The sequence below is a fragment of the Sturnira hondurensis genome, unplaced genomic scaffold (genome assembly GCF_014824575.4).
Source record: "Sturnira hondurensis isolate 20B ecotype Veracruz unplaced genomic scaffold, ASM1482457v3 Scaffold0022977, whole genome shotgun sequence".
Classification (NCBI taxonomy): Eukaryota; Metazoa; Chordata; class Mammalia; order Chiroptera; family Phyllostomidae; genus Sturnira; species Sturnira hondurensis.
In genome coordinates this window covers 1,805,498-1,831,024 of record NW_028095608.1, presented here as the reverse complement: position 1 = coordinate 1,831,024, position 25,527 = coordinate 1,805,498, and the positions used below count along the sequence as shown (strand labels likewise).

General features: G+C 41.0%; 2 protein-coding genes across 3 annotated transcripts in view; one reads left to right on the top strand and one right to left on the bottom strand.

The window, feature by feature from the left end:
* Positions 1 to 18,559, top strand: part of ERO1B (endoplasmic reticulum oxidoreductase 1 beta) — a 45,557-nt gene extending 26,998 nt beyond the window's left edge. The window contains exons 7-16 of one of the 2 annotated variants that reach the window (XM_037037313.1): positions 497 to 617; positions 729 to 775; positions 3,495 to 3,506; positions 5,448 to 5,474; positions 7,780 to 7,872; positions 8,001 to 8,247; positions 9,045 to 9,114; positions 11,239 to 11,325; positions 12,258 to 12,391; positions 16,028 to 18,559. In XM_037037313.1, coding sequence (XP_036893208.1) covers positions 497 to 617; positions 729 to 775; positions 3,495 to 3,506; positions 5,448 to 5,474; positions 7,780 to 7,872; positions 8,001 to 8,247; positions 9,045 to 9,114; positions 11,239 to 11,325; positions 12,258 to 12,391; positions 16,028 to 16,088 — 899 coding nt within the window. In that variant the 3' untranslated portion in view covers positions 16,089 to 18,559. Of the gene's footprint in view, positions 1 to 496; positions 618 to 728; positions 776 to 3,494; positions 3,507 to 5,447; positions 5,475 to 7,779; positions 7,873 to 8,000; positions 8,248 to 9,044; positions 9,115 to 11,238; positions 11,326 to 12,257; positions 12,392 to 15,486; positions 15,983 to 16,027 lie in introns of those variants that run through there. The other variant, XM_037037312.1, reaches the window with a different exon arrangement.
* A 351-nt stretch (positions 18,560 to 18,910) lies between these two features.
* Positions 18,911 to 25,527, bottom strand: part of GPR137B (G protein-coupled receptor 137B) — a 50,283-nt gene continuing 43,666 nt past the window's right edge. Inside the window, exon 7 of the mRNA XM_037037314.1 lies at positions 18,911 to 24,675. Within this exon, the coding sequence (XP_036893209.1) occupies positions 24,555 to 24,675 (121 nt within the window). The 3' untranslated portion in view covers positions 18,911 to 24,554. The remainder of the gene's footprint in view (positions 24,676 to 25,527) is intronic.

Below are 25,527 nucleotides of genomic sequence, written 5' to 3'. Positions count from 1 at the left end.
GAATTTGAATCACAAAGTTACCGAACCATCCACTTCCTGAGTCGGAGGTCGAGTCACAGGATCTCTATTTTCAGTACAGCACATGCTAACAAGTAAGTGTTTCCAAACTTGTGCTTAGGTAGGTGTACACATCAGGAAGAAATCGAATAAAATATTAAAACAGGTGATGATTCTGCTAGGTCTTTTCAATCCTGGTGGTCAAGGCAAAGACACAGAGAGGGCCTCCAACAAGGTGAAGGCCCTGCCCGAGTTCAGAGCACCACTGTCCGGAGGCGAGGGAGGGGCGGTTTTTCCTCTTTCAAATCCAAGTGACTATGAATCCTGAATCCTGGGTCAAGTACAGTCACAACTGCGCTCACCACTCTGCGCTAACAGTTGGAGACTATTTGAAAAGTGTAGCATTTCTGTAACCTTCCAGTCGTCCCGTTTGCTTTGTGGCGCTTACGTTGAGACAAATTGTGAAACAAGGATGGCTTATGCATTGTCTCTCATTTAGACGAGAGGTCTCCAGCTGCCCAGTATGTGGACCTGCTGCTGAACCCGGAGCGCTACACCGGCTACAAAGGGCCGTCTGCGTGGCGAGTGTGGAACAGCATCTATGAAGAAAACTGTTTCAAGTAACTAGCAGGGGCGGGGGAGGAAGGAGCACGTCTGTGTCTGTTGGGAAAAATTATAGAACCAACTCAATTTGTTTCATGTTTGAGTTTTGTGGGGTGTTTTTTTTTCAGGCCTAGATCTGTTTATCGTCCTTTAAATCCCCTGGCACCCAGCCGAGGTGGGTTTTTTTTAATACATTTTTATGCTTTTAGAGATTGTTTACAAAATGTCTTTATTATAACTAAACTTAATTTGAAAAAGGTTTGAGCTGTTTTATATGTCGTTTAATTTGAATATTCAAAAGTATATTAAGTGCTCTTAGTTAAGTCTCAAGATTACTACGTGTTTTTATTGAGCACCCGAGATGTGCCAGGCCCTAAATGAGGAGCTTTATGTACAGTTAGTTCTACTGTGTAGCTAATCCCTGTGTCAGCAGTTTCCCGGGAAGCTCGTAGAAACCTGGAAGCTCAGCCCCTAGCCCATGCCAGCGGAGCCCAGATTTCTGGTTGACACCCAGGCATCGGTATTCTTTTACTCTCCAGGTGATTCCAGTATGCAGCCAAGTTTAAGAACCGAGGGCTGATGTGTGCTTCACAGACTTAGTGTGCATGCCAGTCACCAAGGAGCCTTGTTAAATACAGGTTCTGATTCTCTAGGTCTTGGGTAAGGCCCCCGTCTCGGCACGTTAGGTTGCCTGCAACCTGCACAATCTGAGAAGGCAGCCATTTGCCTCTTCGGGCTACTGAGCACAGGAAATTAAATTTTACAGCTTACTTAATTTTAGTTCATTTAAAGTTAAACACAGAAGCAATGTAAGACATATCTGCTATGAAACAGAACTTTGTTGTTTTGGTAGAGCTGCTTAAACTCCTGTGTTGCAGGGTGCATGTACCGCTTGCTTTTTGCAATGTGGTATTAGGAAATATTTTATTAGAAATTTTTGCTAGAAAAAATTTAAAACTGTATGTGTGGCTGGCGTGTATTTCTGTGGGACAGCATAGCTGTAGACAGTTGGGGGTTACTCAGTATAAAACTGGGGGTACGTCTTCAGTCTCTTCTCAAGAGGAGCCAACCCTGGGGAGCAGCCCTGTAACTGACTTGCCCTTCCAGTGTTTTCTGCAGACCAGGGTGGTAAGAACTTGAACTTCCTAGTGTAGGTTTGTATCTTCAGGCATTTCTGAGAACCAGGGGGACTTACTTAGGAAGGCTGGGCGAGCGGACTGCTCCTGCACGCTCCCTGCATCACAGCGTGACGGGCACTCTCCCCAGTTTGTCCTCATGCCTCCTGCAGAGGGCACCGGGTCAGGAAGGAGGCGCACATGGCTTCTCGCCTTTGCCTCTTCTACTTCGGAACTTTTCTATTTTCAACTTAAATGTTTTTATTACATAAGACTTACAAAACTTAGAACAATACAAAAGTTACATAAACTAAAAAGAGAACGCCCCCCACCCCCACCCCACCCTGCCTCCACACTGTTCCACGGGACAGCTTGGAACACTGTTGGACAGGTTTCCTGTGATCACTTCCTTTTTGTGAGGATTGGAACTTTTAAAATTTCTTCCATTGAGGTATAGGCAATATATAACTATGTTAGTTTCAGGCACACAGCACGGTGGTTTGCTGCTTGCTTCTATCGAGACGTGATCGCCACAGCGAGTCTAGTCAACACCCAGCACCACCCACTTAGAAATCTGTTTTTCTTGAGATGAGGACTTTTAAAGTGACTTCCCGAGGTGTGGCACAGTCTTACTACCTATAGTCACCTTGCTGTGCGTTCTATGCCCGGGAGGTACTCATTTTGTAACTGAAGTTTGTGCCTTTTGACCTTCTTCACCCATTTCACCCCCACCTTTGGCATCTGTTCTCAGCATCTAAGAGTTTGGTTTTTTGGTTTTCTTTTGTTTTTAGATTCTGCACGTATCTGAAACCATGGTATATTTGTCTTTCTCTGTCTGACTTATTTCACTTAGTACAATGCCCTCAGGGTTCGTCCATGTTGTCACAAATAGCAAGATTTCACTTTTTATCGATGGCTGAGTAATATGATCGCTTACTCTTAAAGCAGCAAATATAATTGTTTGTTTAATAAAACCATTAAATCCTAAGAAATCCTTCACTTAGTAATTATTTATTACGATAAATCAGAGCTATGAGATTGCTGGAGAATTGAGGGGGGAGGGCGAGTGCCATATAAAGAAGGAGGGGGACAGAAGAGAGAGGAGGAAAAGGAAGTATGAAGGAGAGAGACAAGGAGGCCGGGGAAGGGGGAAGGTGGGCTCCCTGGAGCTGTTAGAGCGCAGCGCTGTCTCCATGGGAACTGCTGACTTGACCACAGCGCTCACATTGTGAACTGTTCCTCAGCCACAACCGCTGGGCTCTACAGCTGGCTTTCCAACAGCTCGTGAACAACTGAACCTTTTTCTACAAAAATGAGAGGCAGTGGGGTTTCACTGATTACAGTTTGGGAAGAACTTCTGTCAAGGCGTGTGGGCCTGGGAGCAGTAATTGAAGGACAAGCGTCCCAGAGGAAAGGACGGTGTCCGAGAGAGCGCGTCTGCACGTGATGATGCCGTGCGTGATCTCCTGCGTATTGATGATGCGGTGCATGATCTCCTGCGTATTCATTAGTCCGTGGTGGACGCCAGTGCGCTTTGTGATTATTTGAGGTTGCTTTCTGATACTATTTACTGTGTGAAACGTGAAAGTCTTGTGCTTTGGAGGCTGTACCCTCACTAAGAAGTTTCCCTTGTGGGGCGACTGCACTCGGACCAGGGTTCACAGTGTAAGTGGCAGGTGAACACACAGGAAGTTTTAATCCCACGTTAAAATTAACAGGTTTGGAAGCTGAACTGTGTGAGACATTCTCTAAAATCTCGTCTACTGTTTTCTCTTTCAGGAGAAGATGATGGTGAGTTGAACATCTGTGTTTTTGTTTCAAGTAGAGGAAATGTTTTTAATGATCAAAGTTTGGTTTTTCCCCTAATTCAAAAGAAAGCATTTATCTTATTTTTTAGAAGATATCTATAAATAAATAATGACAAAAATTGAGTAGTTTTAGTAATAGAAAGTTACCCTATGTTAAAAAATATATACATCATTTTCCTTTAATGTTTAGAATGGGAACCATGACCACATGCCAACCTCTCCACTTTCTGGTTGTTATAATCTACTTCGATGTGCTCTGAAGGAACAGAAATTAGGATAGTCTGACCAGATAATATGTCTTGTGACTTATTTATTTTCTTATTGACTTTGAAATTTACAGCCTCACTTATTATCATGTTTTACTCTGATGAATAATACTAATTTATCAGCTGTGGGTTACTAAATGACTATTGGTCATAAGATGCCTCCAAATTGCCTAAATACTTACTTCAAATGAATAATTATTTTAAATCTGTGTTCAAGGGCATGTTGTTCATAGTGAGGTTGTGTGGGATAGAAAGATGTGTAAAAAGTGATGCCTTCCCTCTAGGAGCTGACAATGTATAGCAAGAAGGATGAGCTCTATAAATGATGATAAAGAAGTACTAAGGTTGCAGGTTCGATCCCCAGTCAGGGCATATATCAGAATCAACAATGAATGCATAAATAGATGGAACAACAAATCAGTGCTCCTCTCTCTCTCCCTTTCCCTCTGCCTGTCCTCCTCCTTCCTCTCTCTTTCTCTCTCTAAAAATCAGTAAATTTTTTTTAAAAAGTACTACACATACATAGCACAAATAGTTCATAATATAGCTCTGGAGAGGTGGCAAAACCGTATTTCACTGGAGTGATCTGGGAAAGCTGAGGTGCTAGAAGTGAATAGGATGTGCTGTTTGGAGAAATAGCATGGACCTAGGAGCTGAGAAGGGAAAAATCAAGCACATTTGGGCAGACACCCTGTGAGCAGTAGGGAAGGCTTTATACAGGGGTAAATTAGAAAGATGAGTAGAGGCCAGATTATTGAGAATCTTGGGAGCTGATAGGAACGCTAGCTGTTAGGGTTGTTTGAATAAAAAAGGGAGATGGTGATGAATGGTCCTTAGTAAAAGGCTGCTGAATGAAGGAATCTGTAGGAAGATGTTGTTTTGCAGGGGACTGACTTCCAGGAGGCACAGTCACCCCCTCATCTAATGTGCCCCCTAGAGTCCCACTCAGCTCCTCTGTGTGCTGGGTTTTCTTACCATGCCTTGCTTTTCTCAGTTAAAATCAAACAAAATAAGGGTCGGTAACCCAGGAAGTGCATTAACCCTTTTCACCTTATTGACTGTCGCCGTGTCTCTCAAAGTGACGGTGTTGGTCTAGAAACCGATCTCTTAGTGTGAGTACTCAGATCAGCTGGGGCCCTGCATGTTCTAGTTGTGAGCTTTGCTGAGTAATTATCTTAAAGACGAAGGGATTTAAAAATTGTCCCTTGAAAGTTAGTAGTCTTAGATAATTGAGGAAATATACCTAGCTTTACTGGAGCAGGAAAAATGGAATAATAATAAGATTTTTGTATTCATTATAATTCACTGTTTTTTTCTGAAATTCTAAAAAAGTGCCATAGTTATCATCAAAAGCAAATTTAAGATTATTAAAGTCTCCCCCTCCCCCAGACTTATGGATGTTTAAGCCTTCTAGTGAATAACATTTATATAACATTTTGACTAAGTGTTCTCTCAAAAATTTTACTAGTCAGAATATAAGAACATTCTTCTAATGCTTCAGTTACTTTTGGGATTTATTTTCACATGAAACAATGGATATTTCTAGAGATATTCCTTAATCTGTCATAAAAATATTTATAGATAATTTATTCTAATATATAAATGACTATTTAAATATTTTAACTTGATTCTGTGTGTATGTGTGTTCTTTTTTAAAGGAGAATCATTCTACACGTGGCTAGAAGGTAAACAATGTCTATGTTTTAAATTTATTAGATTTTCGCAAGAAATGTCTTGAGTTATTGAACATATTTTTGTAAGTTTTAGGAGTCATTGCCTAGACAACTAATTTTGACAGTGTTTGAAAGAAAATGACATGTTTTAGGTTATTATATTTTGGGATAGAGTTATTTGAAAATGTTGAGGCCAAAAGTCAGCATTATGGAAACACACAGAGCAGACACTGTCACCAGGTCCCCAGGATGCCTCCCCACCCCCCTCTCTTCCCAGCCACGTCTAACAGCCACCACACAGACCCAGCATTTCAAGTGGGACCTTTTATATACAAAGGGCAAAGTTGGGTTTATAAGGTTTTAAACATGTTTTTTTATATATGTTAATATAGTCTAAACTTGTCTAATTAATGGATTAGCCGTATAGGTCCCAATATACCATATAATTTTGTATTATTATATTTTTAATATTGAAAATATTAGGAATATAAGATGTTATTAATGGAGAGCTGAAACATTGTAGGATTTTAACAATTGGATATATGATGCTTTTTAAAAAATTATCAAATTACCATTAATTTACAAAACCAAAAGTTAAAATATAATAATGAAAGATAAGTAAGTTGAATGAAATAGGAAAATTGGTATTTCATAGCCATAACCTGACATACTATAGAGTTAAACTAAATAGTTAATTCTGTTGTACCTTTGTTTTTACTGAACTATGTACACATATTGGCCATTGTTAAGGTGACTTATAAATGCATAGGTACAGCTAGGAATCGTATTGATAAATACTTGTGTGGGAGAAGATGCTTAGCTCTGTTTAATTAGTTTTATTCTAAAGATGCAAGTTGTGAAAAAGTAACATTTAGGTTATAAGAGGTGGTCAGAGATTCTGAATATTGAGAATGAGGGATGAGAATGATATTTATGGGCAGTACTGGGTTTTGGGGTGTACCGTACCAGCTGCTCTGGTCAAATCTGACTGACGGGAGTCCCTGTGGAAAGGACGCCTGTTTCCAGGCAACTGACTCACATTTTCTGAGATTCAGTTTCCTCGTCTGGAGAATGAAAGCAGCCATAGCCATCCAACTGTGAGTGTGGGTTGAGCCTGTAAATCTTCCTTTAGCCGCCAGGTACTGTGTGTCCACGTGCCAAACTACACAGAAAACCTCATCCTTTTGTGAAAGGAAAGATCAGCGCCCTCTAATCAATCCAGTTGCTGAAAATGAATTTGAATGAAATCAAATGCAGGAAAAAAAAAGGAGAGCCACTTTCAAAACAGGGTAGTGAATTTGCTCTGCATTGAGAGGAATTTGCCTTTTTGCTTAAACATGTGACTGAAGCTGCTGCTCGGGCCCAGCAGCCTGCAAGTGGGAGAATCTGTCCAGCCAGAGCTGCCTAAGTGTGTCGTGTGTCTGGCTGGAGGACCTTTCACTGTTACCATTTTGCTTGGAGTTACCTGGTTTTCATGTTTATGGAAGTACATTTCCGCTCCTCCCTCTTCACTGTCCCCCATCCCCACTCAGGGCCTTTGTGGGCTTTGCCAGTTAGAGTTGCCTTCTAGGCTACCCTGTCTCATTTTTGGGCCTCTGCATCTTCACAAGCTTTGCTTTGCCTGTTCTCCCTTCACCAGACTTTAGACGTTTTCCTGGATACAAGTCAGTGCTGCATGCAGAGGTGTGGGCAGGAAAAGGTGACGAATGTCAAATCGGATCATTTTGCTCTCTGATAACAGAGATTAGAGGTTTTACTGAAGGAGAAGTTAACACCTAATATCTTACCAAATTAAGTCAGATAGTATTCCCTGTTACCCTAAACATTCCAAACTGGCCATATACTTTTAGGAGGAAGCTACAAAACAGAATTTAATTTCTACATTTTGGTCTCCATGACAATAGGAATATTTTTAGCAAAACTCTGAATTAGGGAATGAGATCTCAAGGTACTGTTAAGCCAAACAGGACTTGATAATTACATTTGCTTTAGTTTAACCCAAACCAGGAAAAACCTGTGCTGCTGCCTTCCGGGCAACTTGGGACCTGCCAAGTGCATCCAGAGTGTTGAACCCCCAGGAGCCCCCACTTTCTGTCTTATTCTGTGTCCAGTTAGTATTCGGTCCACTCCGTTTGGAAGTCAGAAGCTTGTATTCTCGCCTAGTGAGAGAATCTCAATCCAGTTTTTTCGTAATATTCTTTGATTTATTCATAATGTCCTTGAATCTTAACTTTAAAAATAAGCCTGTGTATACAATCTTCAGTATTTCTGTCATCTAAATGGATGTGACATCTTTATCAATATTTTTTCTGAATAGGTTTGTGTCTGGAGAAAAGAGTCTTCTATAAGCTTATATCAGGACTTCATGCTAGTATCAATTTACATCTCTGCGCAAATTATCTTTTGGAAGGTAATCAGATTTTTACATAGAGATTTTGCCCTCTATCAGTGTGAAAATTGTTGGGGGTGAATATATATTTTCTATAGAGAATAAAATCCTGTCTATTAAAAGCATGTCACGTATTTCTCTCTCTTTAGAAACCTGGGGTAAACCTAGCTGGGGACCTAATATCAAAGAATTTAAACGCCGTTTCGACCCTGTGGAAACCAAGGGAGAAGGGCCAAGAAGGTTAAAGAATCTGTACTTCTTATACTTAATTGAGCTGCGAGCTTTGTCAAAGGTGGCCCCGTATTTTGAGCGCTCAATTGTAGATCTTTACACCGGAAACGTGGAGGACGACGCCGACACAAAGTCCCTCCTCCTGAGTATCTTCCAGGACACAAAGTAAGGATCCAGGCCGCACAGGTCTGCACTCTCCACGCTGGGTGAATGGGGCAGCGCTGGGGCAGCGCTTGAAACGCGACCCCCGCCGGCTTCTCAGTTACTGGGAGAGGGAGAGTAAGAACGGAGAAGGGAGTGGTCAACAGAATCACAGTCTTCGAGGTTGCCTCCTAAAAATGGTCACTGAAAATCGTGTGTAACGTAGCACTGCAGTTCCACACTTGAGAATGGGCTACACTTTAAAATATAACTTTAAATTTAACACCACTTTAATGTTCTTTCAGCCCATTTCATAGTCTTCTGGTTGCTCTTCAAGTTCAGATGGCAATGTATGTTACTGTGTCTGTAGATCTCTGAGGGAACATCATTAGCCCTGCCTTCTACAATATGTAACCTTTTAAAAACTGTCAGGTCTAAAGCTTGAGCTTACTGCCATTAAAATGAGCATGGAGGAATGTTGGATTTAAAGTGCTTAATGTAAACTACACATTACATTTTAAAAGGTCTTTAAACTATTAAGAGTGATGTACACTTTTTACATAAATTATTTTTAGTTATTTTTTAGATTATTTTTCATATACTTCTGTAAAACATTACAAGCTTATACATGATAAAGCTGTCTTTATCTTGCTTTAGTCTATTATTGAATGGTTTATATGTGAACTGTCACTTTGCTGTCAACTAAATCTTACATATGAGTAAATTATGAATTTAAATATATGGCTAAAAAGTTCTGCCAGAGCGCTAATACACAGTACTTGAGTTTTGTCTGCAACTTAACAATGTTGTCCTCCCATCAGGTCCTTTCCCATGCACTTTGATGAGAAGTCCATGTTCGCAGGTGACAAAAAGGGGGCCAAGTCACTGAAGGTAAAAATGACTGGGGGACAGTGTGTGGGGAAGTTCACTGGCTGTGTTTTAACCCCCTTCGCCTGCACGGTCCTTTGCCAGCCCACCTTGTTGGAGCTGGTCTGATTGGGTCCCCTGTGAATCATGCAACATCCCCTCCTCCACACTTGCTTCTCAGTTCCTCTCTTGTTTGACCCAGTGCTTGGCGGGCACCGCTGTGACCAAGGGGTTGAGGCGCCTTTGTAAGTGCCTCTGAGGGCAGGGTTCCGAGAGTTTTCTTACTTCAAAATCACATTGTGTTTAATCCACATTGAAGGCGATAAATAGCATATTTTTCTAAAGCTTCTTTTATGGAATGTTAATAATTTATGAAACACTTAGGTTTTTGTCCTTATGGATTAACATAAAAGGCAAAGATTTCCTGTAACCTGAGATGTAAGAAGGAGAACATATTTTAGGAACATTATAAAGCCTCATGTGAGGAGGTCTTTTTCTTTTTTTGTTTGTTTGTTTGTTTGTTTGTTTATGCAATTCCAAAATCCAGAAGGCTCCAAAAACTGAATCATATTTCTTGTTTTTGGTGTAAATTAGGTAGCAAAACATAACTTGAATTGATGTAAGAGTATTTATAGTCTTTTCAAAAAACTTTGCTTTGTAAATATTCTTTGATGTTTATGTAAATATTCTTACAGAAGCTTTAATATATTTGATTACGGGGTGTTACCACATACTCTGGAGAAGTGTTTCTTAATAAATAGTGAATGCGCGTTTGTTTAAACCTGAAAAATTCTGAAACACATTCGTCCCCAAGATATTTTAGATGTGGATATACTACATGAACTAAAAAGTTAGCATTGAGTGGTCTCCATTGGTAAGAGTTTCTTGGTATTTCTGAAATGAAATAATTTAGCCACACGACATTTTAGTTTTGGAAGGCTGTTTTGTTTCATGGTTGTTTTAGAGGTATATTGCTATTTTGGCATTTAATATGATAATTCATTTTTAATCTAAAGTGGTTAATTCATTTTGTGGTGCTTCCTATTTTCTACGTATTTATACAAATATTATACTTTTGACCTTCACAACGCTCTTGTGTAAAAGACATGGCCACCATTATTACGTATCTTTTTCTAGATGAGGAAGGTGAGGCTGATAAAGCACTAAGGTACAGCTAGCTGTCAGCTACAAAATGCTGGAAATTTTGTTTGCTGTTTTCTGAAGACTTGTATAGTAGAACTTAAGTTTATTTTTCCATCTGCTTCAAAAAACATGAAGTGAGTGAGGCTGGACAGCAAAGGAGTTTTTGTGCTGTGCTTACATTGTCTTGGTTTGGCCAGGGTACTGGTCCCTCTGGGCTTGTCGTGGCCAGTTTTCAGGTGACGCATGTCCAGCTGCAGGCAACAAAATGTTCACCCTGGTTCAGTAAAATGATTTTTATTTCCAAATTTGCCGTGTGAAAAAGATAAAGAAACTTTCTCTTAACTAATGTTGTCCTCAGGTAACATGAGCCTGCCCTTAGTCACAGCCACATGTACAGGTGCCCTCAGGCAGGAGCCTCCTCACGTGCGGCACAACCCCAGGGCCCTTTCCTGAGGGGCCACCCTAGTGGATTTGGGGCTGTGAGACTCCGCCCCCACCCCCCACCCCCCACCCCCCACCCCCGCGCCCCCAGCATTCAGCCTGTGATCGCCCGTGCTGGTGGGGCACCGTTACAAGCAGTGTGGTCCTAGGGAGAGAGGCAGGGGTCAGCATTGTTCTAGGGCGAGTTTTCTGATTGACTCACACAAGGCAATCCGTCAAAAGTTAGTGAACCATAGGGTAGCTATTTACCGCTGGCCATACGCACATACTAAGTGGAGGCAGCTATGAGGTCCGGAAAGTAAAGACTGGGAATTACTCGCTTTTGTGTTGATGCTTTGCATAGAGTTGCCCCTCAGTGAAGTTTGTTGAATTAAGACATGGACTAAATTTCCTAAATTTTCATTCATGTTTTATGCTGTACAGTTTCAAATAGTTTTCTTCTTTACTGTTAGAAAACAACTCATTCACCAAAACTTCAAAACTTTTCTTTCCTATAATTTAGACACAGGCAGTGTCATTTTAAATGTGTATGTAATTAGAACACAAATGTTTTCTGCACGTTAGGAGGAATTCCGGTTACACTTCAAGAACATCTCCCGGATAATGGACTGCGTCGGATGTGACAAGTGCAGGCTGTGGGGGAAATTACAGGTGTGTGTCATCTTCTGTTTGGAACTCTTACTCGCCTTACATCTTCCCACTGAGGAGCCGAAACTTTTTGTTCAAGGCCCTCATTGTTCACTGAGTTAGAGATCTGAAGTGTGGTTTTTCTGTATTATTGATGAAAAAAGTTAATATTAAACTCCGTGGCTTATAGGTGTATGTGTAAGGGCGTTTTTCCTGTTACTCTGTGTTAATGATTTTTGGTCAGTGCATCTGTTTCTGTTGATATAATCTCAAATTCATTTCTGAAGTTGGTGGTTATAAATAGAGTATGTTAGTATTTTATATACCTATATAAAAGGTAAAGTATAATTACATAAAAAGACAATTATGAAATTTTGGTCACTGAATTTGTTTCAATGGTCAAAAGGCTACCTAGTCACAAAATAGGAAAGTTCTGCCAAGCTTTATATACCAGTATAGAGTTCCTTTACATTCTATATAAAAAAGATTGATATTTTGTGTATTTTTTTTACAAAGACAAGTCAGAAAATCAAGAGACAGAATTATTGTAATGGAGGCTACACAGAAATCAGATTTTTTCCTCTAGTGCTAATAATTAAGAAATTATTAAGTGTTGGTATCACTAATGATGTTAAGTTTTGACTTGCTAGGGGCTATAAAGGATGCTTTCAGGATTACACATTGAACATTGTAATCCTATTCTCATTTTCTAGGTAAAAAGAGGTGTTTTAGTAATTTGGAGTAGTATGGTATGGGTAAACCATTGAGCTGAGATAAATTTATCATGTGCACAGTCCGAGGGGAAGTAGAAACTGCTTTTTGCATAGTTTAATAACACGGTGAAGTTCAGTTCCTGTGCATTTCCTGACTCTCATCTCAGTAACTGAGTATTCCTGTCAGCCTTCACAGCGGTCATGGTATGATTTTGATTGTAAGTTTATCACTATTTTCTTTAGACTCAGGGTTTAGGAACTGCCCTGAAGATACTATTCTCTGAAAAAGAAATCCAAAAGCTTCCAGAGAACAGCCCGTCGAAAGGCTTCCAACTCACTCGTCAGGAAATAGTTGCTCTTTTAAATGCTTTTGGAAGGTAAGGTGGGACTGGTTTCTCTGCTGCTTCCGGCCAACCGCAAGGTCCTCTCTGCTGAGGTAGTTTGTTTTGTGGACAAAGAGAAAATTTTTATCAAATATTATTATGGCTATACTCAAAAGCCAATTTCTCTACAGCTCACCACACTTGTTTGCCACTGTTTCCCAGTTTGCCTTTCAGTTGTGTGGGGAAGAAATTCTCCCCTGATATTATGCTCCTTAACTGACCATCTTGAACATCCCTTGTTCAAGAACAGTGGCTGATGGAGAGCATGGGGGAGAGGTGCCAAAGGAAAGAGAGATGACAACTTTCAGCTGCTCTTATTTCTTCAACTGAGGAGGCATTTTTCTTTTTTTTTTTAAGATTTTATTTATTTATCCCTAGAGGGGAAGGGAAGGAAAGAGGGAGAGAAATATCAATGTATGGTTGCCTCTCATGCGTCCCCTGCTGGGAACTGGCCTGCAATGCCCTGACTGGGAATCGAACCTTGGTCCTTTGGTTCGCAGGCCTGCGCTCAATCCACTGAGCTACGCCAGCCAGGGCTGAGGAGGCATTTTTCTTCCATTCATTCTTACCCCACTTTTTCTGTATACAGATACATAGTTTACGTTGTTTATACCACAGATGGTTTCAAAAATAATTTGAATTTGCCGGTAGAGATACATGTAGTACCAACTGAGTAATACAGAACAGAAGGAACAGAATTAGAAAAATTATACTAAGCTACCCTGGGAAAAAATACGAAAAAGTCAACTTAAGGAAGAATTTGTTAATAAATAGAGAACCAAGTGATGCAGAGATTGTTTCTTATGTTTCCTTAAAATGCATTTTTAAGCTAAAAAGAGGCAGTTAAATTAAAAATAAATTAGTTGCTCATTCCTTGTCTTAATAGCAAAGATTTCACTTGTTGCCTCCCTGTATTTGAAGATGACTGTGTAAGCAGAGGTTTTAGATAAGATAGACATAGAATGTCCAGCTGTAATTGGCATTTCATGAAAAACTCAGTCCATCCACTTATGAGGCCTGCAGTAAGATAAAACAGGAGAAAATTAATTTAAAATTCAATTTAAATGAAAAGGTTTTTTAACAACTTAAACACTTTAAATCCAAATACCATTAAATTGAGAAAGACGCAGGTGTTAACTTTCTCAGAATTTCTCATCTTCTTGCTCTAGTTCTACTAGAAGCCCGGTCTTACCTCCGTTGTTCTCTAGAGGGCGCTGGACTCAGAGCCAGGGCTGCGGGCGCCCCGGACCCTGCTGCACCCTGGGCTCCAGAGTGTGAGCACCCGCAAATCACTTCCCTCTGTCCACCTTGCTCATTCTGCAAAGTGAGGGAGACGCAAACCTTCCTCGCAGAGTTCCCCCTGAAGATACAAGGTGGTTATATGTGACAGCACCTCTTAAACTCCGAGGTGGTGCCTGAATCCCGTGGCAGTGTGGGTGTTGCTGAGGGTGATTCACAAACACCATTAGGTGGTTAGGGCGCTTCTTTTCTTTCTGACTAGACCATATAGGAGAAACCTGTCTTCTTTAGGGATGGTGACACTGAGGGTGGGCTGGTCACACGGAAAGGTACAGCCTAATTTAATCTTTTCCTCCCCAGGGAGAAACAGATGGTTGCCATCCTCCTTTTACATCAGTTGAGCTGTATTGTTTCCTTCATAGAGAGTCCGTACATTTCTTCTCCCTTAATGAATGTTACAGTTCTTAATAATTAATTGGATCCGTTAACTTCCTTCTATGTTCCACTTAATTATCATGCCATTTAAATAATAAATTTTGGCTATACTGATGCACAAAATTAATGTTAACTTTGGGGAGTATATGCATTAGTCTTTCTTAAGTAGACTGGTGGTTTTCTCTGTCTGACAACCTGTTTAATACAGTTAATGCCTGTTTAATTAATATCTCAGGGCGCCCAGCACTACGTGGCTTTGTCATGTGATGCTAGTGGGCAGAGACATACAATGAGCATTGTCTTTGGTTCTGTCCACTGAATCCTTGGAGAATATGGTTTCTTTATCTTGACTACAAGGGTCTTTCCTATACTAGCAGCCCTTTTTGATACTTTCATTGTTTATATCAAATGGTTTATTTTCCCGGGAACAGACATATGGCATAAATATACCGATTGGATATTACAGTGTATTTTAGTGCCTCTCTAAAAGCGTAAAGTAATAGGAGGTAGACACATTCCTTCCTGTGTCTATTAGAATAATACTGGAGAAGGTGGAAACATCTCTTGGGTGATAAACCGGGAGGTCTGGACGGCACCTCCCCAGACACTGCACTGCAGTGCGAGCCAGCTCGTGCTCCTGGGAGAGGGGACACCCGTAGTTAATGTGCCCGGTAACCGTTGGGTCCCCTGATCCTCTCTCTGCCTAATCCAGATGTGGAGTGTGGTCTGCACGTTCTGAACACGTCTGCTATTTACTAAGCTCTCTTCTTTAGTGAGTCAGGCCTTGGGCTCTTTACTGCATCTTCATGTATATTTTGGTAGTTTTTTTTAACCCTGCTGTGTTGAGGTACAGCATATGATTTTATACATTTATTTTGTTTAATAACCATATTGTATTTTCCTAATAATTAAAATCTGTTTCAGTCCTTTAATATTCTGATGGTTAGAGTAAGAATCCATTTTCTATTAGTCCTGCAACCTGTCAGAATATAAAGACAATGAATGGTTTTGAGGCCTCAGAGAGCCTGGATCTGTTGAGCAGCCATGTGGTACTGCATCTGATGAACTGGTTGGAATGCACCTACCAGCTGGCCGTCGCTGGGAAGTAACTTGAACTGCTCTCCCGAAATGTAAAATCAGGGTTAATTTTATCTACTGTGTAGGGTTTTTTTTTTTTACAATTAATGAGGTTATGTGGTGACATGCTAGCTAGAACATTGCCTGGCATAATATAAGCTCTTGGCATAGGAAAAGTTATCATTTATTAAGTACTTAGAGTAAAGAAAGGAGCTACCTACTGCATACTGTATTATCCTCAGTTATAGAAAGAAGACGTTAGATATTCATTGTATCCACCCTGACTTGTACATAAGGATAACTGAGCTTATAGAATTATTTTGTGGTTCCCATTCCAGAGTTTTCCCGCTGGACCTGGGACCCGAAGCATTCTATTCATTCATCTTTATTTATTTATCGAACACCATAAATGTGGGATTCAGCAGTAGGCAATACGAACAGAATCTTTACCTTTAAAGATTTAGGAACTAACAGTATAAAACAAATTAGTGTGTTGTGGAGCAGCAAGAAAGGAGCAGATATCTGGGGAGAAATGTGCAAAATGAATTTGTAGACTAAGTGTACGTGTTTTGAGATTTTTTTATGATAATGAACTACTCTTGTCACTGTCCCTCTCATTAATGTATTGATAATAAGAGGTAACTGGCTTCCTTTGCCCCTTCTTAACCAAGACTGAAGAACCATAGCCCTGTGTTTTATTAATGCTTAATAAGTAATTACAGCCTACTTAATTTAAAATGAAAGTTTCAGTGTTCAGTGTTCAATGCATTCTTTTATTCTGGATTTTGCCTTTGAATTATAGCTCATATACAATATCAATCATTTGAAATATGTGCATATCATATTAGCTGTACTAATATGCTTTTTTTCCTCCAATAGGCTTTCTACAAGTATAAGAGAGTTACAGAATTTTAAAGTCTTATTACAACACAGTAGGTAATAAAGGCTTATTATATGTCTAATTAGAGACATAAAGAGACTACGTCAGAACTTTTACTCCTGGACATTCAGCAAAAGGAGACTAATCTTCAAAGGCTTCAAGAATTCCGAACTCATAAAGAGAAAATTCAAATGTTCACTTGAATATTTATGATTCTTAATAGACTGTCCATTAGAGGTATTTATAAAAGAAGTATATACTTTTAAAACGTGTAAGTTATGCTAATTCTGTGTTTAATTTCATGTTTCCATCTGTTGAATATTCTGCTATTTGTTTAGAATTGGTTTTGCTCTTGTTTTTTTATGTTTTATTTCCAGTTGTCAAACTGAAATGACTATGTCTCCATCCTAGTAACACTGTCAACTATCTGTTAGGGAAAAGGGGAGCTAGGGAACAAGTGTCGTTTAGGGCCCGTCTCAGGGGGACAGTTCATCAGTGGCTCTGACGTGTGGGCAGCCTCTCCTGGCTCGGTGTCACCTTCTAGGATGTGCAGGATGTTCGTGTGACGACTGGCCCTTCCAGTGTGTGATTTCAGAAGTTACTGAAGAAGCCTCAGGGCTTCAGCTTCCATTTCATTGGCTGTTATCTCGGTTTTTAGTGGCTGTTGTAGTTTTGGTTTGGTCTAAAGGACCTGCTGCAGTTAAGGTAAGTAAGTGCTGTCCCGTGTGCCACCAAGACCCATTTCCTGTGTGGAGAAGGCAGGGAGAGCTCTTTACTCAGAACCTGGACATGAGTTTCTTCTGATTTTGTGTTTCTTTGTTTCTACTCCAATTTCAGAAATTCTCATTTACTCTAAAAACAAAACAAAAAAATGCATAAATATTTAAGTTTCCATCTTGATAAAATTTAAATGGGATTTTATGGGTTTATACTGCCAATTTAAAACATAATATGCACAACCTGTACTACTTTAAATTAAAGTAAGCATTTTTAAGGATTTTATTTTAGAACACAATCTATGCAATCCTCGCAGTCTGATTTTCTTTGGGGGGTGGGTGTTAAGCAGGTAGAGCAGTTCGAGACTCTTAAGCACCCCTCCCCCTATTGTGTCTCTGTAGCCCTAGTGCATAAACGGTACTTCAGGGGATTCGTACCAACAGATGACTCATTTGACCTGAACAGTCGTTTTCTAAGCCTGGATTTAAATATCCTCAATATTTAAAATATCGATTCTTTAAAAATACGTTAGCAGATGCAACGTTAGAAGATGCTAGTAGATGCAGGGTGGTTAATTTGGAAGGTCGCATCCATGTGGAAGTGATGTGGGTACAAAATAGAGTTTTTCCTTGGACTCTCAGTCTTATGAAGTAAATAAGTGCTCTTAACCCCATTCTCTTCTGCAAAAGTCGGAAGTGTGTTCACTGGTACAGCAGTGCGTTTTTTAACTGTGTTCAGTTGGCTCGCTCCTCTTAAAGATATGTAGTCACCCTTGGAGGGAGGGATGTGGTTGGATGGAGGAAGGTCTCACCAGCTAATTATTTTCTTACCCAATTTGTAATCTTTATAGAGCTGGGTTTTTGTTGTTGATGGTGATGGTGTTTTTCTTTTTTTAAGTGAAATAAAATGGGCTGGCTTGATTAGAGCCTTCCCCACTTTTTCTTTCCATTTTTAAGGATCATATGGTGGGAGAGGGGGACCTTCAGGTAAATGCGAAGTGAATAAGTAAAATTGCTGGTAAATGTATAAGAATTCTTCTTAGTGTCCATTCAGAGTTTAAGAAAATGTGAGTTTTGTACTTTGTCTGTTTTTAGTGTAAATTTTAAAATCTTTTTGGTAGTATTTCTTCGCTGTTCCCTTGGTTAAAGGTAAAGCCTATTATTTAAACTCTTACTGGAAAAAATCCTCGGCCATTCCCATTTATTGCTTTTTTTTTCCCTTTTGATTTGCTTCAGGCTTGGGAAAAAATTGTGTATTAGAGTGAGTTCTAGGAAATCCAAAAGTCTAGTTAGGGTAAAGGTTCATTTCAAAATTTACACAAATGTTTTCACTACCAAAAAATAAACAAATGAAGTATGTTTAAGCTGAAATTTATATTATTTTTATTTTACTATAAATTAGACAGTGGGGTGCAGCCTACATTTTTGTGTCTCTGTGTATTTCTTAAGTAATTGTGTAAACTCTAAGAAACTGTTTTGTGAGCCTGTTGATATTTTATGGTTCATGTGACAGCAGCTGGTTTTCCAGTCCGAGCACCTTTTGTTGTGAAGTGGTAGTAAGAGCATTGATTGCTTTGTAAAAACCCTCGGCTGGTAGTGCCTCTTGCCGTTTTGTCTTTATCTCACCACCTAGTTTGAACATCCAGCACTTGACAATATAGTGGCAGAAATGATTGTACCAGTGGATGAAGTAATGAGAATGAAGAAAAGGAAGATATCCCTTCCTTCCATGGCATGAGTTTTTTTGGTTTTCTTTGTTTAAGTGGCATTTATGTAAGTTAGAAATACTATATATTAAAATTGGTGAAATTTGAACATTTCTCCTGTGTTGATTCTTAGACTATGAGGAGGATCAGACAGAATGGTAATAGCTTTCACGGCTTTGAAGCTGGTTAAGTCAAACGTTTCGATGTTTTGACATTGTGAATTAGTACTTGCAGTCTCTGTGTACCCGAAGCACTGCCCCATGTTGTCCAGCTTTACCTAGGGGCCACTCATTGGGCCTCAGGACAGCTGGTTTGGTCTTCATGAGCACTGCCCTCAGCTGGGAACTTGGGCTCAGCAGTTTGCAAGCTGAATTGCCTGCTGAAACCATACCTGCTCACCAGATCAGACCGGGCGTGGGCATTGTGGAATTTACTTGGTGAAACAAAACCCGGACACACATGCAAGTTATGGGTGCTTTATTTTAAGTAATATCTACAGGTGCACCTTTGATTTTGAACAGAATTGTAAGTAATATGCTCTCGTACCCACCATATAGTAGAAAACGTGAATAAAAGTAAATGTTTCTGTCGTCTTTTTCTTGTTTTTTTCCCTCCCTTTTCAATGTTTCCTTTTTTTGAGATGAGGATTTGATTATAATTTGTGGAGAAAGGAGAAAATCTTGGGTAGTCTGAGGCTGTCCCTTCTCATCCTGATGGCAGCCCGTGGGTAAGGGGCTGTGCGTGGAGGATTCCACCCTCACAGCAGCGCCTGGGCAGATTCGATCACTTCTGCTCACAGACACCAACCCTGAGAGTGGGAGAGGCTAAGTCCTGCGTCTACACTCACAAATCCCCGGTTGTGGGACGGGAATCTGGAACCAGGAAGTCTGACTCTAACGCCTCCTCAGAGTGTGCTGCATCTGTGTCACTTCAGCATCTTTTGAATTGTATTGAGTTACGAGGCTTTTTAAGTATACTGATTTAAGTTTTCGAACAGGTAATACATTCGCATGGTTCAAAAACCAAAAAATAGGAAAGCTCCGTGGTGGAATGTTTTCTTTGTATCCAGTACTGCACACCTTACCCCTGCCTCCAAAAATAACCTCTGGTCTTGGTTTCTTACTATTCCATTCCTACTGTTTTAGGCATATATAAACAAATAGGAACATGAAGTCTTATTTTTTCCTAATTTTTACACAGTGGTATCATGTATACACTGTTTGCTCCCCCCCCTTAATTTTTCTTGGCAGACTTCCCATCTCACTAAATAGCTTACTCTCATTTTCTTTTTTTCCATAACTGCTTGGTATTCCATTATATGAACATGCAATCATTTAACCAATCCCCTATTAATGGGAATTTGGATATTTCCCAAATCTTGTATATGTCATTTCACATGTATATAATTATGCACTTGCAGGATTTGGGGATAAAAGACCACATGCGTTTGTAGGTTTGAGAGATTTTAGAACATTGCCTTCCATGGGTGGAAGCTGCCCATCCCCACACCCACCTGTAATGCAGACAATGCCTGCTCATCCACCAACTTACAACACAGGTGTTATTCAAAACTCCGGTATTTGCCATTGTGATGGATGCAAATTACACACCCGTGTACGTCAGCCAGCCAAGGCTGGCTCCCATTAATGTTTGAGCCATTCATATTTCCTTTGTGTTCTTTTCTTTCCCTCATTTTCATACTGCCTGGCTGATCTATTCACGAACTTGCAGGAGTGCTTTCTCGGGTTAGGGATGTTCATCCTGTCACTGTAATGAGCTGAAAATTTTTTGCAATGTATTGTCTTTTGACTTTGCTTTTTTAGTGATTCCTGGACTGTAAGTCATACTTAGAATGCCCTTTCATTCCATAGCAATAATGTACCTATATTTTCTTCTGGAACTTTTACAGCTTAGTTTGTTTGATCTAAATTTTTATTCCTTTGGAGTGTATCCCAGATGGTTACCCAGCTACTTCAGTATCACTTATTGAACTGTCTGTCCTTTCCTTACCTGTGTGAGATGCTGCAGTTATCATACCCAAAGTCCCATGTGGACTTGGCTCTGTGTTTGGGTTCTGTTTCACTGGTCTATTTACTGATGCACCTCACTGTTTCATTACTCAGGGTCTGTGTTCTAATATCCGGTTCATTGGTCCCAACTCATTCCCCCTCCATTTTCTTTTACAATTTGCTTTAGTTGTTCTTGTTTATTCCACATGGACTTTAAAAAACCCTTGAACATTATGGATCATGCTAAAACTCTGCCTTACTCAGTGTTTTCTCACTAGGGTTGCATTTTTAACCACTTAATGTGTCCCTGTTCTTTTAATTTGATACTTGATAAAGATTTTTTTTTATTGCCTATTGTGTTATTTCCCAAGAGGTGAGGGGAGAGGCAAGACATGGCCTGTATAGATGGAATTTCACCTCACTGCTTCTAAGACTTAGCTTCTAATTTGAGAACTGAATATAGAATCCTTAGGTCCTTTTTTATTCCAGTATGAATTCTCTGTCCAAAAGTTGGATATTTATAAATGAGTATTATACCTATTAAGTCAGCACGCGTGGCTTGAAGTGCAGGTGCAAGGAGTTAGCTTAGACGATGTCACTGGAAGAACGGGTCCGACTGCACGCACCGTTCTAAGTTGGGGATGTGAACAAAACAGACGAGGATGCCTGCCAGCGTGGAACGTGGATCTGCGGCCTAACTAGGTCCTGTCTAGTTTAGAGAGATGCACCCAGAGAAGAGTATGGACTGAGGGGGAACAGCTCACACAGAAGCAGGTCCAGTGGAGAGGTGCCCTCCATGTGAATGGCTTGGTGTCTGCTTGATGGCGCCATCCAGGTGTGGATGCAAACTGCTGAGTTTGCGGACTGGACCCAGGGCACGTGGCAAGTACCAAGCCCAGTGTCCATCATATAATAGGCACTTGGTAGACAATGACTGAATTCCACTCCCTCGTCCTCAGTGACCCTTTCTAAATTAATGTTTCCTCACTTTAATCAGCTCATTGATAGTCTTTGATGAGAATTCCACTGTTTGCCTGAGGCTTTCCAACAGCTCCTCCATGTGGACTGTGAGAGGTCTGAAGTAGCTGTATGCACAGTTAGAAATGTTTTTGATGAATAAAATTCTCCCTCATGTGGAGTGAGAGATGGTAATGCTTATTAGCTGTGTTTTCAATCAGACCCCACGAGTCTACGTTTTACCAGGCTGCAGTCTAAAGGGGAGCAAGGTGTTTTTTAACCAAGTCTCTTCCGTTGGAAATCTTGGTAAAGTTTCAAATATTTAGACCCATTTATTTCTAACGTAAGTTCACCTTTCTTGTCAAAAATAAAAGCAATATTCTAGTGATGGATATTGTAGTCATCCATTGGGTGACTATAAGTGGGAACCCTTTTCTCAAAGCACTTCTCACTCTCGGGCACACTAATGCTTAGTCCTCTCCTCTCAGTAGGGGTTGAGCGCTCAAGGCCCAGAAAGCAGTTCTTGGGGATTTCCGTAAAGCAGAATCTGGGAGTGTCCTAGAGACTTCCTGATCTTTGCAGCTGAACATGGTAACTTGCAGTTAACCACGTGCCTGACACGCCCAAGTGGGAAGTGTCCTGTGACTGCTGTGTACATTGTAAGACAAAATTTAAGAGACCACAGCTCTGTGTGTAACACACTCTGGACATTTAATCATTCTGTTTCACAGAATTCCAACAGCTGCTCAGAAACCTGACAGGCGATGGAATTAGTGTGGAATCAGGCTGAAGATGGGTGATGGTACAAAACGTGCGGGGATACTGACTCTTCTCCGGACATTCTTCCTTTAATTTCCTCGTGTCCTTAAAATCAGAGGACATTTGGGTGCTTTCAGGACGGAAATCGCCATTCCTTGCCTTCTCTTAGCCTTTACTATTCCACATAAGGAGTTGCTGTGTTTGTTAGTGTACTTAGCAGCACAAGAAACTAAAGGAAGTTTTGGTTTTCCTTTCCATCCAAATCAGCCACATTTCACAGGGTACATATGACCATCTACTACAAGAGAAAAATAGTTTGATACATAGTGTTTAATATTCTAGATGTGTTTAATAATCTAGATGTGCTTTATCGTTACTTTTTAAAAAGAAAATTGGGCCCTTAGAACATTTTTGTCCTTTCTAATAAAAAAGAATAGTTCAAATAAATACTAGTAGCTTTATCACAAAAACAGATTATGGTTTTTACCAGTAAATGCTAGGTATTCCAATTTTCTTGCCAGTAATAACAGAATAATAAAGTATCATAGGATGGATGTGATAACTACATAGTTTTAGTGATATTTTAATCACTGTATTCTTTAAAAACATCTCTACCCTTGAATGGACAGCACGTCCCAAAAGCCTGACTTAAAGGAGCTCTGAGCATTTGCCAGCTCCACCTGTAAATTCCCCTAAGGATCAGTCACAGAGAAGAGCGACAAAATGTGACAAGGGTGTTCTTAGAGCTATTTAGATTAACAACTTATATCTTAGGGTGACCTGAATAATCAGTGCAAATTTTGCTTCAGTGTAGAACTTCCCCTGAAGTGACTATTTTACATGACGTGTGACTCCAGCTCGTCCACAGACTGAAAGGTGAGAAGGAGGGTTACACAGGGAAGAGAGGCCCTGCACAAATGAAAACCCAGTCGTGGCCTGTTTAAAACTGGAGATAGATCGCAGTTGTAAATCCCTTCGAGATGAGAGAAGTGGGCTTGCTGTCTGTGCAATGAGTGCCCAGAGATGAATTATTCCAGAAGGCCAAAACGGGGCTTCCTCGTGGAGGCGGGACTTTCGGGCAAGACCGAGTTCCTTTCACCTCCCCAGTGGCGAGACTCCGGGCACAGCAGCATCTGCCCCTCTGCCAACACGACTTCCTCTCGTACCTCATCTCTGTGTAGCCACCCCAAAGAGCCACAGTCTATCACGGGCAGTTTTACCACTGCACAATACGAGTATACACACATGTGAGGTTTGGGAATGGCACTTGTGGTTGGAGAACCAGTATTCCCTGGTGTTGCTCTACAATGAGACAACACAGCAGCAGCCGACTGGAGCGCCCCTCACGTGACAGAGGAGGGAGTCACGTGACAGAGCCCCGGGCTTCTCCCACTTGAAGCAGCCGCTTCCAGCAGGCTGCTTTCAGAGATACTGAAAAATAAAGGGCGTTGTTTTAAATGTGGGTGGAGATTAAGGGAACTCAGTTAGGGTTCCAGGCTGCCTTTCAGCTCAAGGGCCCGGGGTCTTTCTTACTGACCCCCTTTGAGAGCCCCTTGGCGTTCCTGCAGCGGCAGGGGCGTTCCGTGCGCGGGGAAAGGCGCGCCCCTGCTGGGTCCTGAGGTAATTCTGCTTCACAGAGCTGAAGAACGGCCGTCCATCTCTGAGGGGAGCGGAGGAAGTTTACGGGTGAGAGTCAGCACTCCCAGCACCTTCGACACCATCATCTGAATGTACCCACTAGCGCCCTCCTGAAAAGAGTACCAGGCTTTTGGCAAAATTGGGATGTTGGAGGGACCAACTATCTGGGCCTTAACGAACTGTAGAACTGTAAGGAGCCAGGGAGCTCGTACGTGGCCCGCTGACATTCTACTGGAGTGTGGCCCTCGCCACTGGAGCCGTGCATAGAGGCTGCCATCGCAGAGGCCAGGATCCGAGTGATGGAAGAGGTAAGGATTCAAGGAATGCTTTAGTCCAAAAGCCTAAAAAAGCCCTCAGACCATATACTGTTTACTTTTAAAGTGAGTTATGCATAAAAAACTGTGCAAACTGTAACATACTGCAGTAACATTCTCAAAACCCCCTACTATAGTTTAGCACTACTATTTAAGTTATATAAAATACATTTTTATAAAAGTATGGAATTTTTGAAGTTTAAATTATACCCACTGAAATAGGCAGCTAGGCTCCCTTTTTAGTACTAAGGTTTTGTCAATCTAAAATTTAGATTCTAAGTTATTGCTTAGTCCTGTGGAGCCCTCAGAAACCTATAACAAATAAAAATCAAGTCCTACTTCTTAAGGAAAAGTGCCCTAAAGAGTCAGCTGTCATTAAGTTAGTCTTCCTGAAGCTTTCCACCTGAGGAATCGTCCACGAAACCGTTCACTGGTGCTGCCCATGGCTGGGCTTGTCAGGATCCAAACTTGAGTCTGGTGGCAGAGTTCCTGCTGGAACCAGGAAGCTGTTCGCTTGGTGTCCCCAGTCATAGTAGTCTGGAGCAAAACTTAAAAAGACAGAGGTATCTCAGTGAAACACTGTGCTTATTACCGATGGCATGTCTGCTTTAGGTAAACAGCACTGGGATTCTGTGTGAACTCCCGGCAATTCCAAGGTTTTTAAAAGCAGTTTCTTGTCACCCATTTTCCCACCAGACGGTGCTTTGTGCAGTGGCTAGAAGTCCACTCACAACAGTCTACTGAGCTCTTCAGAGTTCACCAGTACAGTGTTACTGGACCATAAACCAATCACGGTGTGTAACAAAATGTGCTAGCAACAAACCGCATCTGAATGCCAACACAGCGCGCGAATGATTCTCTACTTGTGTGCTTTCGGACAGGTAACTTTCAGTGTTATCACCTGTGACTACCCTGTCGGGCTTTTTAAATTTAGTACCTATAAAATGCTTAGAACAGTATTTTAATATACAATGAGCACTCGATAATGTGCAATTGTTATTATTTCCCTCTGTCTGTGGAGGGACAGGGGTCTTTCTTTCCTCCACGTAGGTAGTGAGGACTCACTCAGCTCTGCTGCTCCCGGCAGGTGAGGGCACCCACAGAGGAACATGCCAAGCAGGAAGTGCAGCCGGGTGACTGGGTAAGGGAACAGTGTTAGGGGGGAAAGGTCAGGACAACTTTGGACATGGGAACACCTTGTCCATTATGAACTCACTTCCAGATGACCCATATCCCCTACATTTCGGATGGGTCTGCTTTGCTTTTGCCCAAGCACCATCTTTTGTTCCATCTGACCAGGTGCTCTGCCACCCAGCCCACTTAGGAAGCAATGTGTTCTCCCAGGTTCTCACTCCACTCCCCAGTCCCTAAAACACTGGCCCTTTTCTTCAGAGCTCTTT